Source organism: Sinohyriopsis cumingii, chromosome 13, assembly GCF_028554795.1.
Source record: "Sinohyriopsis cumingii isolate HCF-2022 chromosome 13, ASM2855479v2, whole genome shotgun sequence".
In the NCBI taxonomy this organism is placed as follows: domain Eukaryota; kingdom Metazoa; phylum Mollusca; class Bivalvia; order Unionida; family Unionidae; genus Sinohyriopsis; species Sinohyriopsis cumingii.
The window spans coordinates 65,669,012-65,682,733 of NC_142973.1; the positions used below are offsets into that span (position 1 = coordinate 65,669,012).

At 34.3% G+C, this 13,722-nt stretch overlaps 1 protein-coding gene across 1 annotated transcript in view; it reads left to right on the forward strand.

Annotated features, from left to right (window-relative positions):
- Positions 1-13,722, forward strand: part of LOC149785745 (tetraspanin-18B-like) — a 79,272-nt gene that overhangs the window by 45,014 nt on the left and 20,536 nt on the right. The window contains exons 6-8 of the mRNA XM_089979646.1: positions 4,306-4,377; positions 8,537-8,656; positions 10,161-10,244. Of these exons, the coding sequence (XP_089835772.1) occupies positions 4,306-4,377; positions 8,537-8,656; positions 10,161-10,244 (276 nt within the window). The remainder of the gene's footprint in view (positions 1-4,305; positions 4,378-8,536; positions 8,657-10,160; positions 10,245-13,722) is intronic.

Consider the following 13,722-nt stretch of genomic DNA (forward strand, 5'->3'; position numbering starts at 1 on the left):
AGGATTGCTTTTGGTCAGAACATAACTATGTAATTGGGCCCATTTGTTTTTATTTCTGTATAAACTATTTGGAAAACTACTTTATACTAATTTCTGTAAAAATTTACATGCAAAGTAACTAACATTAACACTGAATCAGAAGGTATACACACTGCATGCCTTTAAAATGAAATAAAATGGTGGGTTTATATTTTATTTGGAAAATGTAACAAATTGATTTTGACAAAATGAAATAACAAATCTTTCTAGTTTTTCTGAAGATAAAAAAATTCTTTCTTTGATTATATTTATTACAAAAACTGGGAAACTAAAAATGTACCAAGAAGAACATCAGTGCTCAGTACAAATGAATCTAAAACTATAGGCAAAAGGATATAGATGAAGAGGGTTTTTTAAAGACTAACTTTATAATAATTGGACTCATCATAGTCCTAAAGTGTAAGATGCTGACCCTGATAGTTATGATGTGGGGATGGGTGGGAGATAGATCCCGCTACTCCCCCATCATCACTGTAATGGTAAATGTCTTGTACTGTTTGGCTCATGAATCCCCATTACTATAACCATTTACTAATAGTCTTAATTTCATTTGTATTTACCCTCTGTAGGTAGCCTAAACTGTTAATGAACACTAAAATAGATTTAAAGAAACGAAAATTGGTTACTCGTATCTGAACAATAACAATTTAGCCAAGTCACAATCAACTCACGATAGCATCAGATCCAAGAGTCATTTGTATGTCAAACAAAACAACACATCCTTGACTTTGAATATTAAACTTCAACTCATAATACTTGCCAGTTTAGATAAAATATTAAAACCCTGCTGTGGAATGTTCAAAACTTTAGATCGCCTACCATTGGTGGAATTATTTGTTTGGTGCTGATGTAGCTATTACGTTACAGATGGAGAATCCCCTGTTCTGTAAACAGCTAAGTAGCAGACCCCCTCAACAAAAATTCACATGCTTAAATAAGGCTCTAAAACTGATAGGAAATATCTTTGAAAAAACAAAATAAAAATAAAAGAATTGATAAAATTATAAAGAATTGCAAATATAAGAGTTTAATGTTGTCTTTTTCTGAGTTTATCGTGGTATAAACTGTCAGTTGCTGACTCACACAGTTGACATAATGCTATTTGGGCATTATATGCTGTGTGATTTAGCAACTGACAGTTTATACCATGATAAACTGAAAAATAAACTTAAACAACCCCATTAAACGCTTAATTAAATAAATTGTGTTGGTGTTGAACCCAGTTTTTGCAATACATTTATTCAAATAAGTGTTGAAATGTATATTTTTCCAAGACATCATACCACTCTGGTGTCCAAGTGGTTAGAGCGTCCACCTAGGATGCAGGAGGTTCTGGGTTTCATCCCCGGCCAAGTCATACCAAAGACTTACAAAAATGGTACTAACAGCTGCCTCGCTTGGCGCTCAGCATTAAGAGCTTAGTGTTAGGACTGGTCGGCCTGGTATCAAGATAATGTGACTGGGTGGGACATCATGCTACATGTCTGCGGCATGATGCCCAGGTGCTAGACATCACTATTAACTGCCACACTGCAGACATTGTAGCGATATGAATGATAAATTGTTAAAGCTACGTTAAAAATCCAAATCACACACACACACACACACAAGACATCGTAGTCGCTTGTCATGTTCAGCAGGCAGTCGCTTATGGCAGTGTATTTATTTAATAAAATTGATCCACTCATAACACAGGTCACTCAAGAAACGTTTTACTGTATTGGCTTTAGGGTAGTGGTTCTAGGGTTGTCCAGATTGTGACATACGTTGCATCTGCAATGTTGTATCCAGCAAGATAAAGCACTGATAATAAATTCCGGCCCATTTTCTGAATGTATGTTTATCATCTGAATGATGAATGAAATACCTCAAATAAAGAAACCACCTCTTCTATAAAGTAGACTTTTGCAAAATTAAAATATCAGACATTCAATGCTTGTTAAATACAAGTATAAATAAATAAAATGTGATACTTGAATTTTTTTTAATGATTCTAAGTTTTGTATTTTGAATTCTGTGAATTAAAAAATAGAAATGAGCCATGTTACCAAGGTTGACTGAATTGTTTTTTTTAAAAACAGTTAATAAGAAAATATAACCGGTAATCGTGAGGCATAGAAGAGTTAAAAGAAAAACCACGATAAGAGATATTTGTTGATGTAATGTCTAACTGTAATGTCTATTTTAGTACAGATTTTGTCAGCCAATAAACAGTATTCCTTGTTTACAAGAAGTAAAAGAAATTCTTTATTGTAAACTAAACTTTTTTAGTGTTCAGGTGTAAAACCTTTAGAAAAGACTCACTGAATGTAAAGTTATATCAGTACTGATGATACTTCACTTTTTTTCCTACTACTGTTTCCTAGTGAAAAAAGAGAGAAAGATGATCCATTATCTGGGTGGGATAGGGAATTCCATCCTAAGGATTAGTGTTGGTAAATATTGACCCTTAATTAGGAGTTCCTTATACCACATATGATGCATCCTAATAGTCCTTTTTGACTACACAGGTGGCCATATGGTCTAAAGCACTCGCCTTTACCGATCATGGCCTTCACACCTCTATCCATGTGGGTTTGATTCTCAGTTTCATCTTTAGAGGGTATTTGAGAAAGATGGCCAGTAGCTTCTCTTGGGTTGGTGATTCTTTCCATGGCTTTCCTGAGTTTTTCCTCCACAAGTTACACTGGCTGCCATGTATAGCCTATCGACTGCTCTGGTTGCCTAGTGGTTAGAGCGTCCGCCTTGGAAGCGAGATATTGTGGGTTCGAACACCAGCTGAGTCATACCAAAGACTTATAAAAATGGTACTAACAGCTGCCTCGCTAGGCGTTCAGCCTTAAGAGGTCAGTGTTAGGACTGGACGGCCTGGTGTCAGGATAATGTGACTGGGTGGGACATCATGCTACATATCTGTGGCATGATGCCCCATTGCTAGACATCACTATAAACTGCCACACTGCAGACATCTTAGCAATATGACTGAAAAATTGTTAAAGCTACGTTTAAAATCCTAATCACACACACACATGTATATTCTATCATGTGCTGAAAAATTGCATTAAACCCCAAAAACAGCAACAACAAACATTAATCACTCTCCGTTGCTTCACCTGTGTTAATAGATTGGTAGAGAGCTCCCAACACTGATGAAATGGGCTAGCTCTTTTAGCATATAATGATTAGGACATTGTTTTTGACATCATCAGTATGTACTGTACTTAGGGTATGCACTACAATCCAACTGCACACTGCACAGACCCAGATCAACTGTTGCTTAGTAAGGAGTGATCAGTAGAACAAAAGGATTGACCCTGATCTACTGGTGCATATGTGACAGCAGATAAGAGTCTGTGATGTTTGATGTTAGATTAGTCTTGCAGTTGAGTATATACAGTTTTATGATTAGCTTTCACCTCATGAAATCCACCCAAATGAAAACATAGTAAGTGCACTGTATAGGATTACATCAAATATACTAATAATAATTGAATTGTTTTCAGAGGTTGAGGTAAATAAGCTGATGAAATAATAGTTACACAAGACCATTTTTTGTGTCCATGCTAGTGTTTTGAGTTACCTGGTATAACTTGATTCCACTGGTGATATAATTGAATGATCAGTGCATTATTTAAGTTTATACTTTTATTCCGTTACATTTCTGGCTGTTGTACTGTTATTTTAGGATCATTACTTGTTTGGTGGAACAAATATTTCAGTATATTTTAAGAACAAATATTTCAATATTTTTGAAAATGAAAAGGTCTTAAATTTCATATTTTATGATATTTTTGTGCAAATTTAAGAAAGTACAATGATTTTAAAAAAATATGACATTGTATGAAAATATAGTTGGCTTTTGTGTCTAAATAGAACAGTTTAAATTTACTCCTTTGAATATTTTCTTTTACTTATCATCCTAGAAATTACCTACCTGTTTCCCTCCATGAATATTCTTCTGATGAAGAAATTGAATTATTCAGATAACTGCAGAAAATAGTTATTAAAATAACATCTCTCTTTTCTCAAAATATGTTTTCTACTCACATGTATTCTACCCTGGAAATATTCAAATAGCGACTGCAGATATTAAATCTTACTTTAAAAACATAAATAAAAATGGGAAAATAAGCGGCATTTATCCTTAGTACTGTATTTTTAGGGTGAATTGAATTGAATTCACAAAATATTATCAGACTTGCTTTCTGAAATTTTGATGATTCTATTTCCTGCCATTATGAAATTGTATTTTGCTTTGTTTTCCAGTTGCAATGCTGTGGAGGTGTCACACCTGATGACTATAAGAACAGTTACTTTGCCAACAAAACGACGAATCAGGTTAGGACTATTCATTATATGGAGATTTTCCTTGATATAATGGAGTTGGGGTAATAGCAGGGGATTCTTCAGAATTGACTGTGTTCATGTTTTGGGGAACTTGATGGTGAAAAACTCAAAATTTTGTATTATACATATTCAAAAGCTGGAACATGTAAATATTTTTTTTGAGATTTAACAAAAATGACCTTACATTAATGCTAATATTATTTATATTCTTTTTTTGCAGTTTTTTTATAAAATAAGTTACATTTTTGTTGATATTCCTATGACAGAAATGTCATTTATAGCAAGTACATTTTATTTGAGTGTATTATATTCTTGGCTTGTAACAGTCATATAGTTTTGTAATATAGGAATACAAATGATTTCATGGTTTGAAAGAGTGGCAAGCTTTGGTACATTTTGTCAGAATGGACATGTAGAAATGATAATTCAAGGATTCTGCTGAGTTTCAAAATGTTATCAGTCAGTTACATTTTTGTATTGTATGACTAAATTATTGCACACCATGTTCAGATCTAGCTTTTGAGTTTTTTTAATGAAGGAAATAAGCATACTTTTCACAATAACTTTAATTTTATTTTATTAATTAGATTTGTTAGTGTTTTGCAGCCGAATGATTTTTGTTAACTTCATTGGTCAAAGCCTGTTGTTCATTGTTGTTTTGTGTCCTTCCATTACCAATTTTTTTTTACTGTGAGGATTGTTGTGACCCTTTATAACATTCATCCCAAGATTTACTTTATCCTAAATAAAAATACTGCCACTCATATGGCATCTAATATGGCTACCACAGCAGCCATCTTAAAAATCTTGTTATAACTATTTCTCCTGAATGGATCATCAAGTTAACAAGGGATTTTCACTAAAATACTTATTATTATGTGTAGTTAGTACTGAATGAAAGTGGTGCTAATCTGACAATCATCATGGCAGGCATGTTGAAAATCTTGCTATGACTAATCCTGTTATAAAGTTATATCATCTTGATTTGTATTGATTGGGGTCTGTGGGTCAAAAGGTCAAAGGTCAAGTGTTTTGCGAGCTGAAGAAAGAGTGGGTTTGCATTATAAGGCTTATTACAGAGGTAGTTCCTTGACCTAACTTTGTGGATGGCTTGCATTTAGGGTAGTAAAAAATCCAGTCGATTCTAAAGGTCAAAGGTCATCATGATAAGCCTAAAAAGAAAATAATGGTACAGTGTGACCCTGCTATAGCACGCTCCGTTATAACGCAAATTTGGATATAACGTGGTTGTGGTGTGGCTCCCGAAATTTCGTATACATGTATTTTTCTTGTACACAAAAAAATTCTTTTTTAAAAATATGAAAAAAAACCGTAAAAACTGTATTATCATTTTGGGGAAGAGATTGCATATGAATAATACAAGACGATCGTGGCGTGGCTCCCGAAATTTTGTATGTATTTTTCTTGTACACGAAAAAATTGTTTTTTCTTCTTAAAAGTACGAAAAATAACACATACAGAGTTTATTCTGTGATTGCGTCGGTCTTCACCAATGTTGTAAATTTGGATTGTTTTTCCTTACTGGCAGCAAAACATAGCACGTGGTGATTTTTTTTTTTTTATTGGTGACGTTGTTGGCTGTTTAAACTTTTATATACAACCACTGGTTTGGAGTGCAGAAATTCAGAGGCCTCATGAAAGGAAGCCACAAACTGGATAAAAATGCACGGAAATTTATCTATTGTTGCATAAACAAATTCTTTGTCCATATTGACAAACCATCTAAACAGTGCATTGTTATATTATAATCCACTTATCATGACATCTAGCATGAGTTCTGTATGTTGTGAAATATCCACTTTTTTGTTGTTGACATTACTGGTAACGGAGATCAACCAGACGAGGTATTATCTCGTAATCTGTCTTTCATCGGTTTTTCGGCCGCTCGCTAGTAATTAATATATTTACAAAGACTGACATTTGTATGTGGATGGTAAGTAAAATTCCTCTTCTTTTCACTCAGAATTAAATCCTTCAGAACACTCATTTTTTGTAATAATCCCTCTCATCAAACCATAACACCTGCGTTTCTATTGACCTTTGACCCTTTGTTAATTTTCAGACACATGCGTGAAAGGCAGCATCACGTTGCTCTTATTGGTTTATTCAATAGGCATGGAGGGACAGTAACTAGAATAGTACAAACGACAGCTAATTCCTTTTTAAAAATGTACCCAGCTAAAATAGTTTGCTGAAATTTCAAAGGAAACAGATTACCTTTGAAGCACCGATTGTTATGAAAACGTACTTGGAAAAAAAAATCAGTCTCAATCATGCAATACAATTATTTGATGTTGCCGCCGCAATAAGAAATGGGCATTTGTTTGGTTTTCCAAGGCTGTCCTTTAGCGGTGACTTCAGTAATGCATGCACCCTTCATCAAAGAAAGCCGACTACAATCTTTCAATAAAACAAAGGAAATCAGTACCAGACTTAAAGTGATGGAATCTGATGGATTTTTGCATTTTCCAATGTGACTGGAACACGTTAACTGTGCTGTGAAAGTTTTCTTTTTGTAGCAAAAAAGTTTATGCTTACGAACACTACCAATGGCGGCTTAAAATGCAAACTAACTTTTACCTACATGGGATGTACTAAAAAGTAAATGTGCTTCGTCATTTTTAACATGACTGTGCTATGTTTTTCCACTGAATTCAGACCAATATGACCTGTGACAAAATTATTGAATATTTTAAAGCTGTGTGTGTGCATATTTTCAATGGAATCACTTGAATTGTGGATTCAATGTATATGATGAGGTTCGCGGGTAAGTAAACAGTGTCGATACTATTCATACTATACATTAGACACGTATATATAAACAGTATTCATGTATATGTACCAATTCGTGGTTCTCTAAATAAAGTAAACTATTATACATGTCTTCTCTGTTTTCACTACAGGTGTATTTCTCATTTAATATGCATCAATTTAAGATGGTAACTGTGCCGATGAAGCATGTATTTTACTGCCCGCATTTATTTCCTACACCCCCTCCCTGTATTATTTTTTTGGGTACATGCGTAATTTTCTTCAGCTAACTGACCTGGTTGCTTATAACATGGTTCGGTCTATAATGCGGTCGGGTTCTATGGCTCCCAACTGCCGTGTTATAGCGGGGTCACACTGTATCTGCATAGTAAATTTAATTCAAGACCACATACCCTTGACCCTTTGGTCATGGTCACTCATACCAAAGATGCTCTGCTAGTGCCTACATTTTTTACCTTTCTCAATGGAACAAAATTTGCATCCATGGAGAAAGTGTTCGTTAGTGTATACTATTTGATAAGCTTTAGGGTCTTGTTGATTCATTAGAAACTTACAAGTCATTTCATCCCTAGAAGTACTCCTTTAAAATCCAAACTGTTACTAAAATTGTCCTTTTAATCTGAACAATGAGTTGGGGAATTTCTCAGAAATTGAGGGAATCCTCATTTTTTTTTCTGAAGGGTAAAAGAAGACTAATTATGATGGTGTTTTAATCTTTAATTCTGATGTTTAATGGAATCAGGACCTGAAGACTAGTATAAGAAGTCTATTACTAGAGAAAGTGTGCCCCGCCTCCCTCCCCCATGGGTTATTTCTTACTATGGTACTTATTTGCTTGCTGAGTAATATATTATATGACATGACAGCCCCTCTTCTTAGTTGTCCGAGCCAAGAGAACATTATTGCTAAGTATTAGTCAAGAGTGCAGGCTGTGAAGTTTACACAATGTATACTTTGTCATGGACTTCTGATTCTTCATGATACAATTGATATTTCATAAGAACTGAATGGTGACTGGAAGGCTGTATATATGTGTAGTTATTACTACAGAGCTTGGTAAACATCACCTAGCAACTAAGCTTTGGAGTACAATGTTGCGCCTGACTGAATAGGAAGGTGGCACACTTCAAATAGTAACGGACTGTTATTAAAATGTTAACAATACAGATCATTTATGCCTCAATTCCTGAATAGCATTTGCTTGGAGTTAGAAGATCAGCTTACACAAACATGATTTCTAGATATGTAGATATTTTAAGTATGTCTTGAAAACTAAAACCAAAGTTGAATCATTGACAGCAGTAACAAAGTTGGTATATCAATATCACCCACTCTTGGGTCTCTTGTTTTTTCTCAGATGATCCCTGTTACATGCTGTGTGCTAAACAATAGAGAACAGGCCCTTGAAGACCCCTCGAAGGCCAGTGCAGTAAATCGAACTGAGTGTCTGAACATGAACAATAACTACTATACCAAGGTGAGTAAAACATCAGACATGAGGGATTGTTTTTTTAACTCTACAAATATGTGCATTTAAAGAGGAACCCTGAAATGATCGTACAAATGTCATTCTCACTTTGCCAGCCATTACTAATATTTCTTTTCATACATTGAAGAGTTTTGAAGTTCAGAGGTCATTTAGAAGGGATTGTTAACATTGTCTTAGTCGGACAAATGACAGAAATTGATGTTTTTTGACTAATTACCATCATTAGACCAGTGCACAGATTTAGCAATTTTCCAAAGAACATTTTTCAAAATTTGTAATCATTTTCCATGGTACATCTACATTTCACTCACATTATCCATGCACATTGTATGTGAATACAGTTACAGTGCATTCACATTATCCATACAGTGGTTTTGGATCCAGTCCATACATGCTAATAGGTGGAGCAGGTTTTTCAGCTTAGCATGAAAATCATGCAGATTGTCTGACACATTGATAGTGAAACTCATTCAGAGCATGTTTTATTCTGATACTCCCATGGTTAACAGTGGACATACTATGTATATTTATTATATGTATTCAGAATGTACTTTTTTCTGAGAGACCCATGGTTTAACAGTGGACACGTTGTGTCTATTCATCACTTGTGTTCAGGGTAGTCTTTATTATGATAACCAAATGATATGTATATTTATCACCTGTGTTCAGGGCAGGCTTTATTCTCATATCCCTATGGTTAATAATGGAAATGTTGTGTATATTTATCACCTGTGTTCAGGGCAGGCTTTATTCTCATATCCCTATGGTTAATAATGGAAATGTTGTGTATATTTATCACCTGTGTTCAGGGCAGGCTTTATTCTCATATCCCTATGGTTAATAATGGAAATGTTGTGTATATTTATCACCTGTGTTCAGGGCAGGCTTTATTCTCATATCCCTATGGTTAATAATGGAAATGTTGTGTATATTTATCACCTGTGTTCAGGGCAGGCTTTATTCTCATATCCCTATGGTTAATAATGGAAATGTTGTGTATATTTATCACCTGTGTACAGGGCAGGCTTTATTCTCATATCCCTATGGTTAATAATGGAAATGTTGTGTACATTTATCACCTGTGTTCAGGGCAGGCTTTATTCTCATATCCCCATGGTTAATAATGGAAATGTTGTGTACATTTATCACCTGTGTTCAGGGCAGGCTTTATTCTCATATCCCCATAGTTAATAATGGAAATGTTGTGTATATTTATCACTTGTGTTCAGGGCAGGCTTTATTCTCATATCCCCATGGTTAATAATGGAAATGTTGTGTATATGTATCACTTGTGTTCTGGGCAGGGTTTCTTCTGATACCCAAATGCTGTATTTATCACCTGACTGTGCACTGATGTCATGACAATAGCATAATATAATCTACTCTTCTAGTGCATTATGGGATGTGGCTGATCTGAGTCCGTGCTGTTCTAAATTGAGCACTATGTACAAGAAAAGAAGGTAATTTTGTCATTCCTCTGTCTTTTTTTCAGGGCTGTAAAGATGGCCTGAAGGATTGGGCTTCACTGCACTCGAACATCATTATTGGAGTGGGTATTGGAATAGCTGGTTTAGAGGTAAGAATAGGGGACCTCATTAGTTCTTCCATATAACAATGTCTGGCATGGAAGTTCAGGAAAGTCTACTCATATTTATCTTTGTCTCGTGGAACATGCTTTAATGGTGCATAATATTAAAAGATATCGTAGGAATAAGCTGTATGCATGGTCCTAAAAAATAATTCAGACAAAATCCCAGGTGTGTTTCTTTGTCATTAAATGATCTTTCATATATCAGTTGTACCTGTATCAGCTGTACCTGCATCATTGTAATTAGATGATTGATTGCAGTTTTATCATTATCTCTACATTTACTATAATTCTCATGTAATGAGTTCATGCTAAACCTATCTGTAACAATTTTATCAAATATTATATTGAAAGAAACATGAACTGATTGTGACAAACCAGTTTTATAACATGTAAAATGAATAAAAGATTAGATATTTACCAAAGTTTTGCTTGTTAGTACTGTTGTAAGGGAAAGTTTCTGTTTTTTTGTTCTCCAATGGATGATTTTCTGGATTCATAGAATCCAGCCATATTTGTTAGCTCTTTCTCTGTGAGAGCAGTAATAGTCTGTGCTATGACATTGCCATTTCCTTTCTGGTTATTTGATGAGTGTCAGAAAACATTTTCCAATCCAGAGACCACTGTCCCTTTTACAAAACATTTACAAATCTGGTTGTTATGGCTTACAATAAGAGAAATGAGGTACATAAAAGAAAATCTCAAGAGAGTACAGTAGGTACCAGCTAAATAATGCCAAGAATTAAAAATGTTTTTTTTTGTTTGATGGTTATTATGAATAAAGTATAATATAGAACCACCATGTCCATTGAAATATGCTTGGCATATCAACCATTTTTTTATATGCCAAAGCTCGCTACCAAAAGTGTACAGGTCAAGGTCATATCATCAGCTCAGCCAGGGTTGGTTACCATAGTGTGACCTTGGGCAATGCACTTTACTCCAGTTGCCTCAGCACTAAATGTAAAAACAATAACCCAAAACAAAACAAATTTCTCTGTAATCACAGATAAGATGTAGCAACCCCATTATTGACCCAAGGGCTCTTCATCCATTTGTATGCTTCCAGTGCATGCATCTGGGGCATCTTGATTTGGTCCTGTCCATCTGTTTCTCTGTCCAGCCAACAGTCCATCTGTTGCAAGAAGCTTGTTATCTAGATAACACAAAGCCACCCAAAACAGATGCAATTTGTCTTGCATATTTGAATGCAAAAGTCCTTAAATTAAATTGTATATCTTATATACTCACTTATAACTGCAAATTACAAACTGTATGTTCAAAATCTGCTGACTCATCACAGTTTGCAGTTGGGCTTGTCTTATAAGTATATATGTTAGTCTTGTTTGTTTTCATAAGTCAATATATTAAATTGTATAGTCCTACTTGTTTTCATATTAGATTTTCAGGGCTTTATGGACATTGGTTCATATTTGTATAAACATTTGGATATTTTTCAACATAAGCTTTGTTACAATTAAGTAAAACCCACTAAGGTTAGAGCAATGAAATTGTAGGCATATTTTAATTGATATTAAGATGCACTGATTTTATTTTAGGGCCATTACAGCAATTTTGTTTGCACATTTTGGAACTTTTTTTATCAGCAATACCTTTGTACTACAATTAAGCAGAACCCACTTCAAATAGACAAATGAAATTTGGTATCATATGTACTTGTTTATAAGTCAAGTCCAACTGCACAGACCCAGATCTGCTGTCACATAATGCACTGGTAGATCTAGGTCTATGCAGTTTGTTAGGAGTAATCAAACAACATTGACCCTGATATGTTGGTGCATTATATGATGGCAGATCAGAGTTTTTGCTGTTTGCAGTTGGACTTAGTTATAAGTTATAAGCAAGCGTATATGGTATGCATATTTGTAAGTATACATTGATGACTTGATAAGATATTTGTGCAGTTATAACAATATTTCAAATTTTTCTTGATGTTTTAATTCTGTTAGAACTTTGGTAATTTTGGTCTGCCTTTTCTGAGGCATATGTGTTTTACATAAAGTTAAGTTTACGTTTCCAGAAGTGGAATGCAGTAAATCTATTATACAACATGCTGAAAGCAAGAAATTGATTGCATAGATGAAGGTTATATCAACATAGAAAAGATAAGATAAACCTGACTATCAAATAAGTTGATTTTTTCCCCAAGTTTCATAAAATTGGGATATTAAATTGGTTGCTCCATCCATCCCTCATGTTTTTGCAGAGTAATGACCTGAAATATTTTTGGATTTCAACCAAATTTTATATACAGTTTGATAACAGTGAGACAGTTCAATTGTCAGCATTCTGTATTATTATTTAGTGAATTTATAGCCACTGATTTTCTGAACCATCTTCTTTGTTTTCCTAACATTAACGGCCTTTTATTATTGGATTTCATAAATATGGCACGCAGTTTTATTGTGAGCCTTCTGAGGCATTATTTGACAGAGTTGTAGTCCCAGACCATCACATTCACCCTTTTTCTTTTTGGTGCCATTACTCCCTTGAGTATTATTGGATTTTAACCAAATTTGGTATGCTGCTTGATGTTAATGAGACCATTAAATCTGGAATGCTGCTTGATGTTAATGAGACCATTAAATTTGGTATGCTGCTTGATGTTAATGAGACCATTAAATTTGGTATGCTGCTTGATATTAAGGAGACCATTAAATTTGGTATGCTGCTTGATACCATTAAATTCAGTATGCTGCTTGATGTTAATGAGACCATTAAATTTAGTATGCTGCTTGATATTAAGGAGACCATTAAATTTGGTATGCTGCTTGATGTCAATGAGACCATTAAATTTGGTATGCTGCTTGATATTAAGGAGACTTCAATTTGGTATGCTGCTTGATGTCAATGAGACCATTAAATTTGGTATGCTGCTTGATATTAAAGAGACAATTAAATTTGGTATGCTGCTTGATGTTAATGAGACCATTAAATTTGGTATGCTGCTTGATATTAAGGATACCATTAAATTTGGTATGCTGCTTGATACCATTAAATTCGGTATGCTGCTTGATGTTAATGAGACCATTAAATTTGGTATGCTGCTTGATACCATTAAATTCGGTATGCTGCTTGATGTTAATGAGACCATTAAATTTTGTATGCTGCTTGATATTAAGGAGACGATTAAATTTGGTATGCTGCTTGATGTCAATGAGACCATTAAATTTGGTATGCTGCTTGATATTAAGGAGACTATTCAATTTGGTATGCTGCTTGATGTCAATGAGACCATTAAATTTGGTATGCTGCTTGATGTCAATGAGACCATTAAATTTGGTATGCTGCTTGATATCAATGAGACCATTAAATTTGGTATGCTGCTTGATATTATGGAGACCATTAAATTTGGTATGCTGCTTGATATTAAGGAGACCATGGCTGAGTTCTGTTGTCAGTGTTCTGATTCATTGTTTAGTGGAGTTATAGAAATATTAAAAAA